We start from the raw sequence: 24,228 nt of genomic DNA, 5'->3' as shown, positions 1-24,228 counted from the left end.
TCTGTGATGTCATTCTGGCAGCCAGGCTTCCCTCCACTAAGTTGGTATACGCCTGCAGGTGGAAGAAAATTTGTGGTGTGGTGCACAGCAAAGGCTGTGGATCCCCTTTCTGCCCCTCTTTCAGAAGTTCTTCTGTTTCTTTTTTCCTTGGCCCAGCAGGGCTCTGCTCTGGGCACTATCAAGTGCTAACTTTCTGCTATTTCGGCCTTTCTCAGACTACCTGATCAGCCCTCTCTTTTCAAGTGCCCTGTTGTAAATAGATTTCTCAAAGGCATTACTCATCTTTTCCTTCCTATTCCTTTCGTAATGGCACAGTGGGACTTGAATCTAGTTCTTACATAACTAATGTATGCTCCCTTTGACCTCTGTACAGTTACCCTTTTTGTCTGCTGACCTTGAAGGCTGCTTTCCTGGTTGCCATTACCTCTGCCAGGAGAGTGAGTGAGCTCCAGGCTCTTTCTTGTAAGCCTCCTTTTCTATCTGTCCATCCGGACAAGGTTGTGCTCAGGACACGTCCATCCTTTCTGCCAAAGGTTGTCACTGCCTTTCACATCGGGCAGACCATCACTTTGCCCACCATCTTTCCACCTCTGCATCCTCTAGAGAGGAAGAGAGGCTCCACCGTCTGGACCCAAAATGTGTGCTCTCGTTTTACTTGAACCGCACACAACAGTTCTGGGTGGGTGACCAGCTCTTTGTTGGCTACATTGGCGCCAAAAAAGGTTGGGCTGTACACAAGCGGACTATTTCCAGATGGGTCGTCTTGTGTATAAAAGCCTGTTATTCTCTGGCTAAGAAGGAGCCCCCTTTCGGGCTGCGCGCCCATTCCACCAGGGCGACAGCAGCTACTACAGCATTGGGACGTGGTGTCTTCCTGAAAGACATCTGTCAGGCCGCCACGTGGGCCTCGCTGCACACTTTTACTAAACACTACTGCCTGGACAGCCAATTCCGGAGGGACAGCTTCTTTGGCCGTTCTGTTCTCCGAACTTCCTGGTGTGATCTTGGTTCGCAGACCCACCGCCAGGATTGGTATTGCTGGGGTATCTATTCTAATGTAAGGAATCTATCACTATGTGTTTCTTTCTGATGAACAAGTTACTTACCTTCGGTAACAATATGTCTGTAAGAAATATTAGTAGTGATAGATTCCTTACCGCTCCACCCATCCTCCCGGTTCTGCGAACTGATTTCTAGGGTTAAGGTCATCCCTTTCAAGTCCCTAGTTTCAAGGCACCAGTGGTCAGTATCTTGCATGGCTCTGCGTTTTCTGGCTTGGAAAGTTGTGTACAGAAATGACGTCAGTGCGCGAGGGTGGCGTCTAAGTAACTGCCACAACGTTATCTCGGCGACCACGATGCCAAAGAAGGACGTGGAGCCACACAACTCCACCTTCCAACGCACAGGGGTACTGCTGACTAAATCTTTCCGGATACAGTCTGATGCCTGGGGGTAAATCTAAGGTAAGGAATCCATCACTACTAATGTTTCTTACAGATATATAGTTACCAACGATAGGTAACTTGTTCGTTTCCGGTATGCTTCTTTATAAAGTGTTCGAACCATTATATCAGTCTACCAGAAGCCCACAAACAAAGACATACTGGTGATATGTGCCAATGTGGAGTACCCCTTGAGTTCTCCCACTTAGAAATATTTGTAGCTTTGTGTCATCAACTGATAGGTGTTGTGTATCATATATACTATTGCTTCCATGTAAAGTACTGTGCTGACCTTACTGGTCTGGTTCGTGCTGTAAAAACCTCACAAATAAAAAAAAACATACAATTCAAGTAAAACTAAAAAATAAGACATTTAATTTGAGTAAACAGAATAGTGATAGTGAATAGCATACATGTGGATCATTGCCACTTACAGTATCCATTTTAGAAATTACATTATATTTGAAAGTAAAGTTGATACAGCAGCCCTCAGCTGTTTTTCCAGTATCAGAGGCAGTCATCTTTATGTCTGGTGGGATTAGCATCCCACTCCCTAGGTTCACTTCCAAAGATTAAATATTTGGGAGTTTTTCCCTTTTCTGTTTTTCCAAGTAGGTGTTTGCCTCGGTTTGTCCTTCTGTGATGATGTGTTATGGGTAAAAAATAGTTGGGATTCATAAACACATGCCTTTATATGTGATACATGCTATTTTAAACATGCTCTTCACTTACTCAGGGAGCCACATTAGTGAAACCAGAACAGGGGAGAGAGAGTTCAAATGATTGTCCATGTGGCCAGTTTTACAAAAACAAGAAAAGAGAGGTCAGATCAAACACTTGATCAGTTTAAGCGTAAGCTACATAGACCACAATTCAGGGAGTCAACATAAGATTAGATTCTCACACCCGATTTGGGTGATAAAGAAAGCCCTCACACACTGACCTAGTCAGTGTCATGCTTCATCATCGGGCCCCACCGACAGAGGCCGAATGCCTCTGTGGTGTGCTACGACGCCAGAAAGACTGCGGAGCAGGTTTTTTGTGTGTGGAGGGCGTGCTCTTGTTTACAGTGAAATATTAAAAGTGCCTAAAGCAAGGGTATCGGAAAAATATATTTAATAAATGATCCCTGAGGCACAAAAATAAGGAGTATTACGTGTCTGTATTTATATGCCAAGGTTCAAGGTTGGTGAAATACAGAATATACTCAGTTCATTCCAGTCAACATGTTTCAGCCATAAGGGTGGTATATTACCGTGGCATTCATCAGGACTATACCCCGGCGGTATGGGCTCTCTAATCACCCACCCTAACCTGGGGACGTGAAAGTGAAAAGTAAAAAGTGAAAAAAGTGCATAAAAATTGTGGAAGAGTAAAAATACTCAATTCCAAAAATACTCCGTAATTTTGGAGTGTAACTGCACTTTCAAAAGGGGCGCTACTCGCACCATGGGTCTCGGGAGGGGGTCGGAGCGACCTGGCACATCGGCCTCAGCGCTTCCGACCCGCTGATCAACCTAGTAGTGACCTCCAAACCGGACCCCGAAGATCTGGTGCGAGTAGCGCCCCTTTTGAAAGTGCAGTTACACTCCAAAATTACGGAGTATTTTTGGAATTGAGTATTTTTACTCTTCCACAATTTTTATGCACTTTTTTCACTTTTTACTTTTCACTTTCACGTCCCCAGGTTAGGGTGGGTGATTAGAGAGCCCATACCGCCGGGGTATAGTCCTGATGAATGCCACGGTAATATACCACCCTTATGGCTGAAACATGTTGACTGGAATGAACTGAGTATATTCTGTATTTCACCAACCTTGAACCTTGGCATATAAATACAGACACGTAATACTCCTTATTTTTGTGCCTCAGGGATCATTTATTAAATATATTTTTCCGATACCCTTGCTTTAGGCACTTTTAATATTTCACTGTAAACAAGAGCACGCCCTCCACACACAAAAAACCTGCTCCGCAGTCTTTCTGGCGTCGTAGCACACCACAGAGGCATTCGGCCTCTGTCGGTGGGGCCCGATGATGAAGCATGACACTGACTAGGTCAGTGTGTGAGGGCTTTCTTTATCACCCAAATCGGGTGTGAGAATCTAATCTTATGTTGACTCCCTGAATTGTGGTCTATGTAGCTTACGCTTAAACTGATCAAGTGTTTGATCTGACCTCTCTTTTCTTGTTTTTGTATGACTAACCGGGGACTAAGAGAGTGCCTCATTCTCCCTACCTCTCCTATTGTTATTGAATACATGTGGCCAGTTTGACAGCTTTTAAAAGGTTGATTTAACAAAAGGTTGATTTGACGAAAGGTAGGTGTGATTTTTGAATTCTTGCAAATAGTGTTTCCTATAATCCACTCTCAACAGTATGGGTAGTTCAGTTATAAGTTTGAAATGCACATAAGTAAATGGTTTGATTTTCTCAAAAGGAGACTAAGTTCAGATTGCGCACTCTTTGGCATTGCTTTGATGTGTATTTGAAGAGTGAGGTTTAGTGTACCCCACAATTGAGGGGCTTCAGTTTAACAAAGTATATAGTACACAAAAGTGTAGCTGTTCCTAAATAGATAATGAAATAAATGTAGGTAAAAACAAAAAGATACTTTGGGGGATGGGGGAAGGCTTCCTTATTATGGAGTGATGCCCTCATACACCTCAGACACCTACAAATGTGTCATACTTCATCATTGGGCTGATTGCTCCTCGTGGGGTTGATGCTGCAATATCCCACAGGTTCCGCCTTCCAGGTGAGCAGGCGTAGGGGTAGGTGACGATATTAACCACCACAGAGAGAACTACCTCATGCTGCAAGCTAGATGCAAGCACCTGCTTTGACCTAAGGGCACACATTTTTCAAATGTACAGGTTGGTAATCTATATATACCTACACCCTGACTCTCCCATTCTTTAACCTGGATAGGGACAGATGTTTATTTTTTATTATACTACCACTCGGTCCTGATGAAACGCTATGAATCCCTCTTGGACCACTAGGGTGTGAAACAAGTCCACCCGACCCACACCACTTGCACTCACGACTAAATTGTGTCTCCTCATTGCTGGGAAGTAACAGTTTAGCTTTTGCTTAACCTTACCAGGGGGACCCGGGACTAAATGTCACCCTTCGGGTACCTCAGTGGTATTTTTAACCCACTGTTTCACCTGCTCCACACACTTGCATTCACCCTCATGGTGTTTTTACTTTAAAAGATCTCCACCAAAGAACCCTCTCGGGGGGCCCTTGGGGTGTTGCAGCGCCGACTCCACTAGGAGCAAAAACGCCCAATGATGAAGCATGACACCTTCTCAGGTGTGTAAGGGTATCACTTCCTAATTAGAACCCCCGTATCTTTCTGTATTTTCCTACTTGTATTTTGTTATCTCTTTAGAAACAGCTACCCTCTTGTGTACTATATACTTGTTCTTCGGAGCTAGTGTAATGGACCGCTTTAATCTCTCAGTCCCCTTCTCTTGGGATTTATTTCAGTTTAACACCATAAGTGGGTTAAGCCATATATGAGTTATAAGGGGATAACAGGAAGGGCTATGCTTGAAGCAGATTTAGCTTTAGGTTTTGGTGTTACATAAATGTTTATCCTCAAGGATTCTAGCCATGAATTCAGCATCCTTGAGGTGGATTGTCTGCTGCATCTTGGCGTCGTCTTTGTGAATGTGATAGGAGACTTTAGAGCTACTGAGAATGTAAAGTAGCCCTAGGGAGAATTTGAAAAGAATAGGTGAAAGAACGAGCCTCTTGCATCATCCCCTGGTTTAGAAAAGAAAGTAGTAATTTTTTATGCATTGCCTCCAGTTTTCCAAGTGTATTTGAGTTTCTTGTCTTGGTTGTACTCTCAGGGCAGCAGAGGGTGTTTTGGATGCTGAAGACAAATGTACTATTTTACTTACAGTATATTTGGGGAAAGTAAGTATTTCCCCAAAATGATCTGGAGACAGTGTATATTTTAGCTCCAATTCTGGAATATTTTGGGAAAGTTCCAAATTCCCAATGTAGTTCAAAAAGGATTAAAATATTGTAATTTTGCATTGTCAGGAAGTGCTGCCCAGAGGGCGCCATTGAAGGCAAAAAAAGACAGTTTTGCAAGAGAAGAACCAGCTGAGGACTGCCACATTTAGTCTTCATTCTCTCTTTGATGATTTTCCAGAGATGCATGGCTCCTGTGCCAAATGCTGTTAATAAGTGAAGCAGCATAACGAGTAAGGACACTCCTTTGTCTGATTTTGAAGGTGCAGCCTCCGTGCCATCACAACATCTTAAGCCTTCCTAGAGCTCATCTAGTACATAATTGTTCTAAGTGTGATGATTAAGCTGGGACTCCATGCACCTCTATAAGACTGAGGCTTATCAGGAAAAATGAGAATTCGGGCTGAAATAATTCCAATTTGCTGGATCTTTTCAGTGTTTCTTTTTAGAAAGAACAACTTATTTGGAGTATTTTTAGGGATTCTGAGACTGTTCCTTGGGACAGCAAAGTACTAATTAGGGTAATTCAATGGGGAGTTACAGTGGAGTTAATTTACTTAAGGAGAGAGATAAGAATGAGCTAAGAGAATTGTGAATAATGTTTAGTGTTGGCAATTGTGCTGAACAGTTCTACTGAAGTGACTTTTTGACAAAAAAGTGGACTGTGTGGCCTTAGCTTTTTGTGCGATGGAGTTGCAGATCTGGAATTTCAAGCCGAGTGTGAGGGAGAGATCTATCTTCTTCACTTTCTCTAAAGGATGAAGCAGACTTCCTACTCTCTTTCTTTGGAAATGTTGGTGATCGCTTGTGATGTTGGCATTGTTGATTGTTTCATGCTCTCAAAAAGTATTTTCTATCACTAAGTATGTTAGCATGAAATGAAGATTGTTCTATCCTCTTTCAGCGTTTTTGGGAACCAGTGTGCCAATTTGTAGAGTAAAGCTGTCCCTAATCTGTGTCAATCTTTGTTCCCCTGCACTGTGAGTTTGTTGTTCCCCTTATTTGGAATATTGAAATGTAGTAGGGAAGTGACCTCAAGCTCTAGCTTGATTTAGCTGTGTATTTTATGTCTCTTACTCATAACTGAATATCCTGTGCTGTCCAGTGGAGACAGGAGTTCATAAGGAAGTGGTGAGTTTCAATTTTGATCCTGTTTGTTTTCATAATATCAGGGACCAAGGAAAAGCCTTTGAGACTGTTTTGTACTAGGATATTATAACCATCAAGGAAGATGTGTGAGTTGATTAACAATGGAGTGAAACGTTTGGTCAATTATTGTACAAAATGTTGTCATCGCCTGAGGTTTGATACAACATGAAGCTTAATAGTAGTAGTCAAGCAAGAAAACGATCATTTGTCTTTAAATTGTCAGGTTTTCTGGAGTTTTTAAGTATAACTGCTAACCTACTGCTAGTCTTGTTAGAGCTTTTTGTCTGATTAGTGTATTCAGGTGAGACAACAGACACAGCACTGGTTGAGAGGATACATTCAAAGAGATTTTGAGCCAGGAGTTCAGGTGTAGATTGTTTGAGGTGATCAGGTCAGCAGTTTACAGGTTGTTTTGCTACTCTGCAGTTATGCTGTGTAGATTTGAAGGTAGTGTTTCATTTTGCTAGTGGGGTGGCTGGTGTTGTTATTCTGTCAGTAGGGGATGGGGTGGACCTCTTGATTGCTAGTGTTCTTGCATTCACAGCTGTGATCTACAAGCAGGTATTTATTGTCCTTGCTGGATAAATGCAGATTTTTATACTATCGACCTGGGATCTAATGCTGGCCTTAGCACTTAAATGAAAATCTTGAAATTCTTGGCAAATCACTTAACTTTCTTGTGCCGACATTTGTGATATGTAACATTTAATCTTGCAATTCGTTTTCACGTTAAATAAAAGTTTTGGAAAGGATGCTATGCTTGATGTAAACGAGCACTGTTTTATTTTTCAGCCATAAATCTCAATTCAAGTGGAAGTTCAGAGGAAGAACAGACTATTATTTTAACTTTGGTAGAAATCCCATCTCCTTCTGTTGATGAATACCATGAAGAAACTACACCTTTGATTTTACAAGATTTGTTACCAGCTCCAGTCCTTCTAGCTCCTGCTGACACTGACCTGTGGGGTGTAACTCAAGCTTCAAGGTAGGCAGCTGATTGGCCTGAAAGTTTTGGTTTTCTTAGTACTGATGGGTAAAGCATTAAAATGAGTTTAATCTAAATTCAGTCCTTTTTCTCGTCAGTCCTCATCAGTGTGAATGACCTGCACTTAGCTGGCTCTAAAAGCTTTCTATCTTTTTTAAACTCCACACACTTCCCCCGAACTCCTCGCCATTAGGGCAAGTAAACTAAACTACTCTGCCATAATGTATCCTGTGTCCAGTGCCACATTTTACAATCTGTGATCAAGACAGTATAGCCTAAATGGGATGTTGGAGGAAAGTAGCATTGGGGCAAGCAAGATTATGGCTCAGAATAGTTGCTGGTATAAATAGGGGAATTTATACTTTGTCTGTTTCCCTCATTACAACCCTCATCAGTGGCTAAAATGAGTTATTCTTAAACTTTAAACCATTTTATACATAATGCTGAATCCCCATTATGATTCGACCTCCAAGATCCTCCTCACTGGTGGGGAATTAGTGTGTATGGTGACCCTGGGATCCCTCAACCTGTAAGTGTTACTAGTACGGTTTAATCTGGTGTGGTTCTCTTTTGAGGTATTTTACTCAAATAGCTAATGTGGTTTAGGAGCCTTCTAAAAGTGGATTGAGGGGGGCGTGGCCAAGATGGCGGGGTGAGCGGACGCTTCCTCCCGTAGCTCCTCCGGCCCAGCTCAGCTCGAGCCCCGATTCCTGCGCTTCTCTCCCCCCGCGGATGCACTGCGGGCGAGAGAACTGTGCCGGAGTTCTTGGGGCACGTTTTGATACCACTTTGACTTCGGTTGCCCCGGGGGAAGTCCCCGAAAAGTTTGTTCAACAATCGACCCGAGGAGGGGAGCCTGGGTCGCCCCGAAGAGAAGGGCCTGGAGGCGGAGCGTGTTGCGGCGCTGTCCGCGCGCCTCGGCGGAGTCGAGTGCTGAAAGCTGGAGATCCCGGGGGACGGACTAGACGGACTCCGCGGAGTGTGGAAGCTTCCCGGCCGGCGCCCTGGTGGCCGGGACCATCGCCGGACGACGGACCCCTGCCCTGCGACGACGATCTACCCCCCTGCCATAGGTATCGGAGTGTGACGCCTTGTGGACCCCGAGCCTGGAGGAGCGGAACGGTGAAGTCTGAGCGGAGCCCGGACCGGGTGTATTGGCCGATGATACTGGGAAACATTGGGTTCGCACTTCCCCGACCCGTTGCTATTTGAGGGTCGCCCATAGACTAGCTGGCCTGGGCTGGCATCCTGGGTTCCGCCCTCCCGCCATCTTGTCTTTGCGGAACTGATACTGGTGACCCTCTCCCGCACCCTGGTTATGCGGGCGCCTTGGTTTTTCCTGGTGCCTACACATCTGCTGTCCTCCCTGGGGGCGCACGGCTGAGAGCCTCCGACTTGGACATTGCTGACCGCCCTGCCTGGCCCGATGGTCGTCTCGCCCTGACCCGGGCCTCCATTTTGTCGCCTGTGCCGCACTACCCTTGTCCTCGGCGAGGACTTCACACCTGGTGCCCACGAGCGGCTGGACGCGTCTACAACGGCCGGCTCTAGGCTTCGACCACCGCGGAGGCCAGGATGGCCGGAAGACGAGGCGCAGCACGGGGAGATCGCACTTTGCCGGACATGCTCGGCAGGGCCCAGCAACTGCGCGACAGGGCGCAGCCGTCCCCGGGGTCCTCCCGGGCCTCAACGGACGCCGCCGGGGGCGAACCACCTGTCACGAGGTCCTTCATGGAGGACTTATTCAGCTCCCTCAAGGAGGAATTTCAGACTCTCAAGACCGAGGTGGCGGGTGAGGTCCGTGAGGTGCGTAGAGAAGTCGAAGGCCTGGGCGAGCGAGTCGACACTGTGGAGACGGCGGCCCAGCGCCGCGACGAGGAGATAGTTCATCTCCAGCAGGACGTCCTCCGCCTACGGGAGCAGTGTGTCGAGCTCCAGGCCCACTCGGAGGACCTCGAGAACAGATCCAGGCGGAATAATATCCGGGTGCGGGGAGTTCCGTCCGCGGATGAGGGTGCGGACCTAGTGGCCTATTTGCAGGACCTGTTCCGCGACATCTTGGAAGAAGGAGAGGACTTCCCGATCCGCATAGACAGAGCACACAGGGTGGGCCGTCAACGCCAGTCTTCGGCACCCCCGCCTGATATCCTGGCGTTCTTGCCGGATTTCCCCCTAAAGGAGCGCATTATGACAGAGGCCCGCAGGAAACAGCCGCTGTCCTTTCGAGAACGACCCGTGGCGCTCTATCAGGACCTGTCCGCCATCACACTGCAGAAACGCAGGTCCTTCCGCATCGCCACGGACTTCCTGCGAGAGCATGAGACGGCCTACTCCTGGGGTCACCCCTTCCGTCTTATTTTTCGATGGAATGGGGTGTTACATCAGCTGCGCTCCTTACAAGTTGTCTGTGGGGTACTGGGACTCACAGCTACGGAGGAAGAAGGGGCCACACCCGCATGGCGGCGCCCCGAGCGGCGGGGCCGACGGAGATCGAGGAGGCGCCAATCGTCGGCGACGGCGAGTCGCCCTGACTCCCCTACCATCAGGGCTGATATGGCGGAGGCCCTGAGGACTGCGGCCAGGAACTTGCCTGAAGCCAACGGCGTGGCCCAGACGGCCTAACTTTCCTCCGGGGGGAGAGACTCTTAGCTTCTTCGATGCTGGGTTGGGGCTGGGGGTTGGGGGGGAGTGGTTGGAGGTGGGTGGCTGGACGTCCACTTGACTGTTTTCTGCAGACTCGCCCATTTGGGCTAGACTGAGACTATGGGGTGTTTTTTCTTGTTTTTGGTTTTGGCTGGTTGCCATGGGTTGGTTTTGGGGGGGTTTCAAAGCTGGTTTGGGGTTGGGGGAGTCCCGTCCGATGCTGTCCGAACACATGCGGAGCCGATTCTGGCCTTCCCTGCGCCCCTGCCCCGCGCGCCCCTTCCACTGATCCCGAGCTTGCTGCACAGCGCTTTGCTTCCCTAGGAATGATGCCGCCCCTGAAAATAGTGACCCTTAATGTTAAGGGTCTGAACAACCCTGTGAAGCGTAGGGCGATTCTTTCCCTGCTAGAAGGGTCGCAGGCGGATATCTGCCTCTTGCAAGAAACCCATTTACTCTCTAAAGATTGCCATAGGCTGCGCTCTGCCAAGTTCCCCACGCAACTCTTTTCCTCGGCTGCGACTAAGACTGCAGGGGTAGCCATTCTTCTAGCCAGCTCCTTCCGAGGTGAGGTGCTGTATAAACATGCCGAGCAGAAGGGGAGGCTCCTAGTGTATCGCATGCGTCTGGGGGGTGTAGCCTTTACGATTGGTTCCGTATATAGCCCAAATGACCACCAGGATCGGTTCCTGGAATCTGTGTTGGTAGACGTTACTGCCTCGCCCGACCGCCACGTCATCTTGGGGGGAGACCTGAACATGGTCTTCGACTCCACCTTGGATAGGTCGGCCCAGCGCTTTCCGCAGACGGGGGAGCTTTCTAAAGCAGTGCAGGACCGGATCGCAGAGATGGATCTGTATGACCTCTGGCGCGTAATGCACCCCGCCGATAGGAACTACTCATATTTCTCCCACGCACACCGCACTTACTCGCGGTTGGATTACCTCTTGGTGAGTGGACCGCTCCGTTTAGCCGCCACGGCGGCTGACATCGGGGTTTTGTCCCTGTCCGACCATGCGCCGGTTTCCGGAGTTTTTGCTTGGCCGGTGGCCCCCCCCTCCAGAGGGATGTGGCGGCTTCGGGACACGCTTCTCCATAAAAAGTCGGTGGTGAAGCGAGTGGAGGAGGTCATCCAGGAGTACCTGACCCACAATAGCAACCCAGATACGTCCCTGGCAACGCAGTGGGCAGCTTTGAAAGCGGTCATTAGAGGGGAGTTTATCTCCATCTCCTCGGCGGAGAATAAGGAGCGTCAACGCAAGAGGGAGGAATTAACGGCACAGGTCAGGGAACTTGAGCAGGTTCACCGCCGGACTGGGGCGCCTCGTGTTTGGAGGCAGCTGAAGGCGGCGCGGAAACTTCTCTCTGCGTTGGACCTGGACCGCGCAGAAATTGCGGCGTTGCGCCTGAAACATGCCTTTTACACCGGCGGAGATAGATGCGGTAAGCTCTGGCCCATCGGCTCAGGGCTGCGCAGCAACGCAACGTCGTAAAGGAGCTAGTGGGAGCAGATGGGGTCCCGGTTTCCGGTGACGCGGAGGTGGCAGACTCCTTCCGTGCCTTTTACGAGGCGCTGTACGCTGCAGAGCCCTCCCCACCGAGAGCGGCTGAGGCCTATCTGGAATCAGTAACCCTCCCGGCCTTGGACCCCGCCCAGGCGGCCCACCTGGAGAGGGATATACACGTAGAGGAAGTCATCTCAGCTAGTGCTGACACCTTGTTTGTCATTTATTTTAGATTTCATTTATTATCCCCTGTTTTTAACTAGCGCTCTCAGCACCTGGCCCTCACTCGCATTTAACTTTTGGGACACTCACCGCTGTTTGGCGGGTCCGCTTCCCGGCGCAGGTCCGTTTTTAGCGCCATCTTGGATGGGGATGGTTCAACACTAGCGCTGATTGGCTGGTATCGCACTCTAGTCGCCAGGAGGACGCTAGGCGGATACTTAAGAGAGTCATGCAGACGCGCAGCGGATACGCGCTGCGGGGACGCCAGACCGACGCCGGAGTTACGCCAGAGTTCAGCCCGTCTGCGCCCGTCCGCGCTGAGGACGCGCTGCAGGACGGGCTGGACCCTGGGCCTCCCGGCGCACAACCTCCCCCTTCACTGGAGAACCTTTACGGTACTCTTCTTTCTCTGAGACCCCGTGCACTCTGTTGCCATCATCGGCTTAGACCTGAAGTTCTGAGCCGGGCGCGTTTATGTCCCTCTTGCTATAGTTCTTTTACTCGTCCCATTCAATCCGGTATTCATGCTATCCCTCTTCAGTCCACCAGCCATATCTCTCAACCCAAACAGGGTTTTTTGGTCAATGCTCGTTCTCTGATTAAACACGGGATCGAATTTCATGACTTTGTCAGTTTGAGGAATCCTGACTGGGTCTTTGTTACAGAAACCTGGGCTTCTGAGTCCGCTGGCCATGATTTGCTTTTGGCCATACCTGAAGGATACACCTTCCTAAGGTTAGATAGAGAACGGTGTAGAGGTGGTGGAATAGCCATTCTTTTTAAATCTACTCTCTCCTGCACAATAAAACCCTTATCAGTCTCTACGGATCCCTTCGAGGCGCTATACTTTTGTATTACGCACACTCCGGTGAGTTCCTTTTCCGGCATCTTACTCTATAGGCCCCCTGGGTCTAGAGCCAACTTCTGCCCAGAACTTTTTAGAATTTTAGAACCTTATTTTGGTAGGCCTCACTTTACTATTCTGGGCGATATTAATTTCCATTTAGAGGATTCTGCTTCTAAAGATACTTCCTCTCTGCTTAATTCCTTGGAGGCATGTGATTTTGTCCAACTTGTTCTCCACCCGACCCACCAGGCGGGGCACATCCTTGACGGGATTTTTTCCAACGATTCCAGACTAGAAGTCGGTTTACCGGTACCAATTACCTGGTCCGACCATCTAGCAGTCCCACTGTCCTTAGACATCCCCTGCCCTGATGTTACGGTGGACATTGGCAAAAAACAATCTAAAAGGAGCTTCAAAAATTTCACCAAGGAGACTCTTGCCCCTTTTATTTGTAACATCAGTATTTCAACTAAGCAGAAGGTGGATGAATCGGCTCAAGATCTCACTGATGCCATTATTAGAGCCGCTGATGAACTAGCCCCCCCCTCCTTTAAATCTGCAGCTAGACAGAAGCCATCTGCCCCCTGGTTCTCTGCCGATTTGAGGCTCCTTAGACAAAAATGTAGACAGAAGGAACGTGGCTGGCGTAAATCTTGGGATCACAAAGATAGAGAAGGCTATAAGAGTCTACTACGGGAGTATAAAAAGAGAGTCATTAAGGAAAAACAGGACTATTTTTCCAACCTAACCTGTTCTTTAACATCCTCCAAAGAGCTTTTTAAAATTGTAGACTCCCTTTGCTCTCTTCAGGTTCCTGACCCAGTAGTCGCTTCCCAGGAGCTATGTGATGACATATCGAACTTTTTCTACAAAAAGATTGACGATATTTACATAGCCCTAAAATCGCAGAGGAACTTGCTCAGTTCGGAGGACTCCTCGCAAATTACTCGACTGGAAGCCTGGAATGAAGACTCCCCTCAGTCCCTTGAACTCTTCCCGGCTCTTACGCTAGAAGATCTCAATAGCCTGTTGGATAAAACTAAATCTTCATCCCCTCTTGATCCAGTGCCCCTTAAGGTACTTAAGAATTGCAGAGAGATTATTCTTCCCCCGATGCTTGTGGTAATGAACGGAGCCTTGGAACAGGGCATTTTTCCATCACTCTGGAAGAGAGCCATCGTAAAGCCGCTTCTGAAAAAGACCACCTTAGACCCTGGAGTGCTGAAGAACTTTAGACCCATCTCTCTGCTGCCAGCCCCTGCTAAGATGTTGGAGACCCATTTGAATTTCCATCTCTCAAACTTCCTTGACACCTCAGGCTTCTTGGACGGGTCCCAACATGGCTTTAGGAAGCTACATAGTACGGAGTCTGCCTTGACGAAAGTCATGGATAACATCCGCAGAAAAGTAGACTTGGGTCTCACAACCGTACTGGTGCTGCTCGATCTTTCAGCAGCTTTCGACACCCTGTCTCCCCTGACTTTAACATCTAGGTTAAGGGAGGCAGGGGTAGTTGGACCGGCGCTCAGCCTCCTAAGCTCCTTTTTACAACATAGAGAGCAGCGTGTCATGCTAGGTGAATACCTCTCCCCTGCCAAGTCTTTGCAATGTGGGGTGCCACAGGGGTCGGCATTGAGTCCGACCTTATTCAACATCTACGTGGCCCCCCTTGCAAGACTTGTAAGATCTCAGGGGATGGAGGTAGTGTCGTATGCTGACGACACGCAGATTATGGTATCCCTGACCCACTCTGTCAGTGAAACTGCTTCTAACTTTAGGGCCTGCATGCAACTTGTTGCAGAGTGGATGGTCTCCAACTCCCTAAAGTTGAACGGGGACAAGACAGAGGTCCTGGTCTTTGGCAAGGACCAGGACATATGGTCAGATGACTGGTGGCCTCCTTCTTTAGGTAGCTGCCCTATACCTACCAAATCTGCCAGGAACCTAGGCGTCATCTTCGACACCCAGCTCTCCATGGAGCTACAGGTCAACAGAACGGTGGCGACCTGTTGGGGTGTCATCAAGACCCTGAAAAGGATAGTGCACTATCTGTCCCCACAGGCGCGGAAACAGGTGGTGATTGCCCTTGTTGGCTCAAGGCTTGATTACTGTAACTCAGTGTACGCCGGGGCCAACAAGGGCCTGCTTCAGCGTTTGCAGGTCATACAGAATGCTGCAGCGCGGTTTGCTCTCGCTTTGCCCTGGCTGGCATCCATGACTCTAGCGAGGAAGAACCTCCATTGGCTCCCCATTCCTTCAAGGATCACTTTTAAACTCCTTTGCCTTACATATAAGGCTTTATCTGCAGGCTCGGCTGATGCCCTTGGTTCATTACTTACCAGGTATGTTCCGAGCAGATGTCTACGATCCAGGGAGCAACACCAACTGGTAATTCCCAGAGCCAAGAAGGCTAGATGGGGGTCCAAAGCTTTCTCCATATTGGCTCCTCTGATGTGGAATTCACTCCCCCTTGAAATCAAATTACTGCCTTCCCTCGACCTCTTTAGGAAGTCATTGAAAACTTGGCTCTTTATTAAGGCATACCAGTAGGCTCTGTTTCTGTCTGCTTACAGCTTTTTATTTGGTTTAGGCGCCTTGACGCCCACTGGGCATAGTTGCGCAATATATAAATAAAATTTCATTCATTCATTCATTCATTGCACGGCTGAAACACGGCAAGGCCCCGGGCCCGGATGGCTATACGGCCTTGTTTTACAAGACCTTCTGTCCCACTGTCGCGCCTCTCCTGGCTCGCTTATTCAACTCCTTCTCCGAACCGGGAGCTATCCCGCCGGACCTTCTTTCGGCGACCGTGTCGGTTATCCCGAAACCGGGAAAAGACCGGATTCTGTGCGGCTCGTATCGGCCCATCTCGCTTCTGAATGTGGACCTCAAGCTGTACACGGGGATCTTGGCGGCCAGACTGGGTCTACATCTACCAGGTTTGGTGGAGGCGGACCAGGCCGGCTTTGTACCCGGCAGGCAGACGGTCGACAACACCAAGAGGGTGACGCACGTGCTAGAAAAGGCCTCACGCGTCCCGGGGGAGCGGATGCTGCTATCGGTAGATGCGGAGAAGGCCTTTGATAGGGTTCATTGGCCGTACCTCGAGCTGGTTCTTGGGAAACTGGGGATCGGCGAGAAGTTCCGCACTATGATCTTTAATTGCTATAAGAGACCGTCAGCATCGGTGCGTGTCAACGGACACAGCTCCGGCAGCTTTGCCATTGAGCGTGGCACGAGACAGGGTTGCCCCCTCTCACCGCTCCTGTTTGCCCTCTATATGGAGCCGTTTGCCCAGAGGATTCGTGATAACCCGGACGCTATCGGAGTGAAGATGGGGCAATACACGCATACTGTTAGCTTGTATGCGGACGATGTCTTGCTGACCCTGGATGACCCTAGGCGGTCGCTCCCTGCCTGCGTCCAGGAACTGCATTCCTTTGCCCGCGTGGCAGGCTTCAAGATGAATATGTCTAAGTCGGCCGCCCCGGATGTGTCCCTCTCTGTTGACACCAGGCGGGACCTCCAGCGTCTTTTTCCTCTGCAGTGGTCCTCCTCCACGGTGCCTTACCTGGGGATTTTGCTTGCACCTTCCCTGCCTGCAATGGTCGCTGCTAATTATTCCTCTCTAGGCAAAAAGATCAAAGAGGAACTCGGCCGATGGAACAAGGGCCTGCTCTCGTGGCTGGGCCGTATCGCAGCGGTGAAGATGACCATACTGCCTCAGATCCTGTATCTTTTTCGCGCCCTACCTCTCCAGCCCCCTGTTGGTTGGATACGACAGGCGCAGGCAGACATCTCCCGCTTCGTGTGGCAGGGCCGTAAGCCTCGGATGAAGCGGGTCCTCTCCATGCTTGCCCCGGAGGCGGGGGGTCTCGGGGTCCCGGACCTCCGGAAGTACTTCCAGGCGGCACAACTTCGGTATCTGGTGGAGTGGAGCCGGTGGGAATCAGACAAGCACTGGCTCTTTCAAGACCAGGCAGTTGCGGGCCGTACACTCCAGGAAGTCCCGTTCCTGCGGCGCTCTCACCGTCCGCCGAATCTCTACGCCTCTTTTATCACCCGGGTTCCGCTGAGAGTGTGGGACGCGACATGCGAGCTTCGCGAGCTCACCACTTTTCCATCGCCGTTCACTCCCATTGCTGGCAATCCAGACTTCACTCCGGGCCTGGAACCGGGAGCCTTTTCCCACTGGGTGAGCGCGGGTTGCAGGGCGCTTTTCCAGATCTACGGCCCGGAGGGCGTACTCCCCTTCCAGCAGCTCCGACAGGAGTTTGGCCTGACAGAGGGGGACAGACTGCGTTATATGCAAGTCCGCCACTGGGCTCTACAACCCCCAGTGCGCGATGTCGCCGCCCGTTCGATTACGCCTTACGAGCGCTGGCTGGTGACCCGGACCTCGGATGCCAAGCTTATCACCGACTTGTACAAGTTTCTCCAGCCCCCGCCGTTCCACTACCATAACCCAGGGAGGGAGCGCTGGCACAGGGAATTGGGCAGGACCTTGAGCCACCAAGAGTGGGACAGGATTGCGTATCGGGCGAGGCACTCTGCGTACCACACTGGGCTGACGGAGACCTTTACTAAAGTGTCCACCTATTGGTATTACACCCCGGAGCGGCTCTACGAGATGCGCAAAATCGGCGATAAAGGTTGCTGGCGCGGCTGCGGACAGGAGGGTACCCTCACGCATATTCTCTGGGAGTGCCCGGTGCTGTCGGCCTATTGGAAAGAGGTCTTGGATGAGGTGGACAGGCATTTTGAGATTGAGCTCCCGCGCTTCCCTGCGTATGTCTTGCTAGGCCTCCCCAATGACCTGATGTACCCGCTGAAGTCCCGCAGGGGTAGGCAGATTGCGATTGCGCTGGGCTCCGCGGTTCAAAACATCCTGGTACTCTGGCGTACCCCCACTGCCCCCTCTATCGCTGGTTGGTTACACAGGCTCTGGCAGGTACTGGGCATGGAAAAGATGTCGCTGACGGTGGCTGGGAATATTGATCAGTTTGAAGAACTCTGGCACCCCTTTTTGGCACTGCTATCCACGGAATTTCGCGAGCTCACATGCCCACGGTACCTGCGACTTCTTAGGCTGACGCCGCCGGCGGCTCCAGCGGAGTGAATGTGCGGGATTAGGGGTCTGGGGCTGGGGGTGGGACGCGGGGTTATATGCTTCTAATGCTGACCTTCGGACGGGGATGTTGGGGTATTGTTTTTTTTTTTTCCTTTTCTTCCTTTGCCTCTCTTTCTCCTAATTTTCCGGGGTTGGGGGGCTGGAGGGATGGTGGGTTTTTTTTTTTTTTACTGTGTTGCGGGACGCTATTTCAGCTCGGCCTTGCTAAGGGACTGGGGGTCTACTGGGGGTCGTTCACGATGCCTTATTGCCTTAAGACTTATGCCTTGTTACCCTCTGGGGCTTCCTGTCTCCCTACTTTCTTTCTGAACCGCTGCAAATCTCGCTTTTTGTACTGTATGTTCGCTTAACCTCCTATTCCCTTCCCCATGTTTTTATACCTTAATAAAAATACTTTAAACCTAAAAGTGGATTGAGTGCACAGGTCCTGTCACATAAAGTATATATTGAAAGTTGGGGGTACAGAACATGACTGGATGTATGGCCTGATTTTAATATCAGTTAAGTAAGTAATGATTTATTGTTTGTTTTAATACAAACCTTTACAATTTCCATTTAAAATAATATAGCAGCAAACGTTCATGATTAAACATCGAAAGAGCATATTATAAAACATTCATCGTTAAAAATCGATAGGACATATAAAACATTTGTTCATTGTATAAAAATAATTGGTAAAGTAATCGGTAAATTTTTGTCAGATCCCGTGAATTGGCAAAGTCTATTGACCATTCTTTGTACAAACGGCTTTCCAAGAGGTCTACTGATACTATTGTTTAAGGTAGATTAAAAGAATTAGGAAAGGGACATGGATCATGAAGACTAAAACAAGCCAATATTTAGGCCTCTAATAGGGGACAACTATACACAATAGTCTGATATCTTGGAAGTATCAAAATGCGGTAATACCGAAGAATGTTCAGTGTTCGGATGGTTTAAGAATAGCAACAGTGGTGTAATGCTGATGCGTGTTGTGCTCCAACATCTATCTTCAGAATGACAGTTGAGCTGGATAAATGATGTTCACTGACAGGTGGGACTAGGAGAGTCTTTTGGTCGCAGTGATGAGTATTGCTGGTCACTTAATGCAAGAGTTTTTTCCCTGTCACTTCCATAAACCGTACAAAGTGACACAATAACTGTACGTCTCCACCTCTGAGACATGTCTTCACTGCTTGTCTGCAGTTTCTTATCCCACTGCTTAGAAAGATGGGCTTCAATAGCTGCCGCTGTTCAACTTGCACTTCTCTGCAGATGCACAATAAGTGAATACACTCATCAGCTTCCCCGCATAAGCGGCATATAGTCTGAGCTTCCGATTGTTTCTAGGGGGGAAGATGCCGCAGGGATGGTAGAATGCCCATTCGAAAATGAAGGTATTTTTCTTTCTTCCTTCTGTTGAATCCTGCGCCTAGATAGACTTGACATATCTCTGCACGACAAACCGTCCGTGGGCCCTTTCGGTGAGAGCCGCCTTATCTTCTAGTAGGGATCGTTTTTCACAATCTTGTTTACAAGTTGTTTAAAACATTGATGGGTCTCTGAGGCCGCCCAGGGATCCCTCAAGGCCCAAACAATCTACTGATTCTATCTGATAGACACATCTAGCTGCAGATACCTTAACTTAGATTATCCCTAGGCGTCAGACTGGATCTTGAGAACTTTTCCATAACAGTACCTCTCTACGCCGAGGGGCGGCGTCGCCCGGCTCTGTCCTGATGTCGTCCACGGAAGTGACGTCAATGGAGCCATATAAGACCCACCTCCCCCCCCCCACACCTCCTCCCCACCAGCGTGCTGACGTCAGTTTTTCTTCTTTTCCGCATCCCAACGTGGATCCAGAGTTTAGCAGATCCTCTGGCCTGTTTTGGTTCAGGCCTTCACGACGCCTTTGGCGTCTGGAACAGTGTGTTGATGCCTACAGGCTTCAAATCATGTGTGTCCTGTTCACGACAGATGTCGGCGATGGATCCACACAAGATCTGTATGCGGTGCTTCGGCAAGCACCACAATTCTGCTGAGTGCGACGCCTGCCAGCGGCTAAAGCCGAAGTCCCTGCGGGAGTGTCGGATGAAAGTGTTGTCTGCCCGGTTGTCTCGATCAGAGTCCACACGGTGCCGGCTTCCGTCTCCAGCGGAAAGGTCCAAACTACGCAGTTCTTCCTCCCACACTGAGGTCTCTGCTCTGGGCAGATCCCGGAGTCATTCCTGTTGGCATTTTTCACCTGGCTCAGGTAAGCCCCGGAAGAAGTCACGGATGTCGTTGACCTTATACAAGCATGACATCAGGGCCCTCCGCTCTCGGTCTTCATTGGGCGCGAGCCCTCAGGAGTCGACCTCGCCTATCCACCGTTTTCTGGTGCTGGGGCAACTCCGATCCAGATGGAGGCCTATTCCGGGGCTCTGCATGCCTTCTTTGGTTTACTCCCTCTCCCTGGCGTGCCATCGGGCCCCACAGTGGGGGTAGGGACTCAGGTCGGGGGTTCGCTCTCTGGGGCGACCGAGTGCCTTGACTCTGATTCTGGGGTCGCTGCGATGTCGGCACATGGCCCGGATGGGCATCCCTCTCTGACGTCTAGCTCTCCTGACGTGTCTTCGCACAACCCTGTGGGGCTCCCTGCTCTGTCAAACTACTCCTTCCCTCTTTACTGGAGGGCCCTTGTGCCGACCTGCTCTAGCTTGTTCAGGATGGCCGCAACATGGCTCAGTTTTACATCCGATCGACAATAAACACCACTGACTCCATGGGCTGAGCTATGGCCAGCTCATTTGCCCTGCATCGCCATGCGTGGCTGTGCGATAGCAGTTTCCCCTAGAATGTTCGGGAGCGACTGAGGGATCTGCCCTTTGATGGAACCCTCTTGTTAGATGAGCATTCCGACACGGCGGTCCAGCGTCTCCTCTCCGGTTTTCCATGACTGTCTGATTTTTAGTCCCTTGTATTTTTGTGTGACGGTGTTGTCACTTTGTTTTTCTTATTCGCATCTCTGGGTTCACGTGATTTCTCCCTGGAGGGACCAGGTTTTTTCCTTCCCCCGATGCAGCTGAGTCAGCTGTTTATATGGTTCTTTTTGACCGCTGCCTATGAGCTTGTCTCAAGAGGTGACCCTTGTTTTTACCCAGACGGACTGTGCGGCTTTTGCCGTCTTGTCCTTTCCTGGTGGCAGCTGGCCAGTTCTTTCTGCCTTTCCTTTTTGGACTTCTGTCTAGGAGCTCAGCTCAAAGAGGTGCCCTTGCTTTTATAGGGATGCGCTTTATCCTATATGGGGTACGTGTTGGCTGTTGTGTAGCTCCTCTTCCTGGCATGGGAAGTTTCGACGGCTCTTGCGGAGTCTTCGTCGGCGACTTCTTTTTTGATAACATCCCTTCTAGTTAGACCCACTGGGTTGGTGCGGTTCACTCCTGGGGGTTTTGTGTCGTAGTCTACGATTGGTCCGTAGTTTTTTCCTATCTCTGTGGCGACACTCTGTGTGTACACACAGGATATGTCCGCTGTCGCAGGGTGCTGGCGGTGTTCCTTCTGCTCCTGTCTTGTGTGTTCTGCTCTCACTTCTTAGTGTGAGGAAGTGCTTACGTCTTCTCTCATGGCTCAGGCCCTGTAGGGCTTTTGCCTATGGGCAGTAGAGTTTCCACCAGCTATGTTTCTGCTACTGCGTGTTCCCTAGTACGCTAGTTCTGTGTGCACTTCCCTGGCAGGGACTTTGGTCCCTTTGCTTCTTACGTGCAGGGGTTCAGGTGCTTCCGCTCCTGACCTCTGCAGATTTTTTCTGCTTCTCTATGGCCTAGTGGTTCAGGGCTGTCACTCTTATTCAACGGCTCTGTGTTCCTGTGAGTTACCAATCACTACTGAAGGCACTGTTGCTTTCTTTTGTGTATGTAACGGTGCAAGTTTTCTTCTTCTTCGGGATACTTGTCATTTTACAGTGTCTGTAGGGGATACCCTTTTTCTGACAGACATCTGTCTGTGTATTCACACTTCTTCCTCGTGAGTGTGGTGATTGGTGTCCCCGCCTGTCTCGCGAGGGAGGGCGGCCCCAGTACCGTCCCCGTCAATGGGGGATGTTGTCGCTTTTTGGTGTTTTTGACACTGTTGTGTCCTGCTATGCTTCAAACCGGTGCTGTTGGTACCTATTGTGTGATTTCCCTTTATCTAGGGCATGATTTTCGAGTTCTCCTTGTTTTTCATTTTCCCTTCATTTGAGAGAGATATATATATAAAAGTGAGCAAGGACACAGCACCGTGTCCAAAACGCGTCATGAGGCATGCACTGATCCAGCACTTTGATTTAAATAAAAATTAATTCTGGCATCAGCGAAGGTTTGTGTCTGTGATCCTGCTTGTGCACGGAGGCACTAAGGAGAAAACGGAGTGGATATATATATATATATATATATCATGATTTATACACACAATGAGAGAGTATTCATACTGGGTTTCCTTGCCCTTGTATTGAGGGTTTTAACCCCAGACTGTCTTTCTCGCTCTCATATGGAAAAGAGCACTCTGTGTGTTTCCGGCTTTGCCGGTTTCCCTTGCCGCTCCTCTCTTTGCCACCGCATGCGTGCTGTTGGTAATCCCATTCCTTGGGCTTTTGTTTAGCTGTGGTGTGGTTCTTATGGTACATTCTGTTTCCTTTTGTGTATCCTATCATCCACATCCCTGTATCTCCTGGTAGTCATGACTCTGTAAATCTCTGCATGGTGACATCTGTCCCCTCACATTTCACTTTTTGACATCCTCTGTGGTGCATGTTCAGTGGGTATGCTCTGATGATGGCTTACTATCTTGTCCACTTTTTCTAGGACTCTGTTTCGGTTGGATCCATGGGATCCGGTGCTCAGTTTCCTGTCTTTTCACAGAAGTTTCTAAACTTTCTTCCATTCTGCACTGCCCTTTCTGCGTCTCCCTTCGTCCCGGTCTGATCTAGGGAGGTCTCGTAATGTGCTTTGACGGACTGTGGTGCCTTTGCTTCCCCTTGTTCATGCTCACTTACAGGGCTTCGTAGGTCTGATGACAGCCGCACTGGCACTGCTGTTCCCACCATGATTAGTCAATGTTATTGACAGATACGTTCTCTTGGAACTTGGTGTGTTTCAGTCGCAGACCCTCCTCCAATAGGGAATGGCTTTGGTATCTATTCTGAGTTAAGGAATCTGCGGCTAGATGTCTATCAGATGAACAAGTTACTTACCTTTGGTACCAATGTATCTGGTAGAGACATAGTATAGCCGCAGATTCCTTAACGCCCACCCATCCTCACCGCTCTGCGGGGACCTTTCTAGGTGGGGTTCTACCACTTCGCCTCCTTACATGTGACCTTGGTCTTCGTGAGGGGTGTTTTCATCACATACCTCTTGGGGCAGGGTGTGTCATTCTATTTTGGGCACATTGGCCCTCAATCCCTTCTCGTTTTTGGGTGGCTTGGTTACGTGCTTTTCAGTGCTGCTCCACCTGGGTTCCTATAGCGTGGAGATTCTCATGTTTCCTACCCTCGTCAGTTTCTCCCCATTTCTATGGGGTCTCCTTGTCTATGCTGCAGTCGATGGGTTGAGCTTCTGTTTGACTGTGCTACAGTTTATTGGTTTGGTCGCTGTGGGGGGTGTGGTGAACATTCTATGTCTTTTTTTACTTCTGGTCAGTGAGTCAGGTTGTTCCCGTCTTGTGGTCCTTTACGGTTCCATTCTGAGTTTACAGTCTGTTTTTTCATCCAGTTCCATCCAGTGGTTGCACTCTGCCCTTCATTTGTCATGCCATTCGTTTCCACTGCTGTTACCTCTTAGGGGGGCATGGCTCTTCACTTTGGTGGGACTTTTGCTGGGGCGGGTGCTCTGTTCGCTCCCTTCAGTCCCTTCAAGTGTTGAGTACTATTTCAACATGGTGTTGTTTCTCATTGTATGATTTCTTATCATTGTAGTTTCAAAGGTTTTTTGAACTTTTTTGACACACTGTTCCTATACTCTTGCAGTTTTAGTCGTGGCTCAGAGTTGTGGCGCAGAAAAGTTTCACTATAGGAAACTGACATCAGCATGGCGGGGTTGGTCTTATATGGCTCCATTGACGTCACTTCCGTGGACGACGTCAGGACTGAGCCGGGCAATGCTGCCCCCACCCGGTGTGCAGAGGTACTGCTGGGGAAAAGTTTTCCAGATCCAGTCTGACGTCCGGGGATATTCTAAGTTAAGGAATCTGCGGCTAGACTATGTCTCTACCAGATGCATAGTTACCGAAGGTAAGTAACTAGTTTGTCAGGTAGCTCATAGCTGGACACTCCTTTGAGTGAATTTCATTCCATTGAGGGGAGTTCAGTG

General features: G+C 49.4%; 1 protein-coding gene across 1 annotated transcript in view; it reads left to right on the top strand.

Moving 5' to 3' along the window:
- Window positions 1-24,228, top strand: part of BDP1 (BDP1 general transcription factor IIIB subunit) — a 1,412,545-nt gene that overhangs the window by 1,224,665 nt on the left and 163,652 nt on the right. The window contains exon 37 of the mRNA XM_086960808.1: window positions 7,377-7,569. Coding sequence (XP_086816934.1) covers window positions 7,377-7,569 — 193 coding nt within the window. The remainder of the gene's footprint in view (window positions 1-7,376; window positions 7,570-24,228) is intronic.

Source organism: Lissotriton vulgaris, chromosome 3_1 (genome assembly GCF_964263255.1).
Source record: "Lissotriton vulgaris chromosome 3_1, aLisVul1.2, whole genome shotgun sequence".
Taxonomy (NCBI): domain Eukaryota; kingdom Metazoa; phylum Chordata; class Amphibia; order Caudata; family Salamandridae; genus Lissotriton; species Lissotriton vulgaris.
This window is presented reverse-complemented; position numbering and strand designations above follow the sequence as displayed.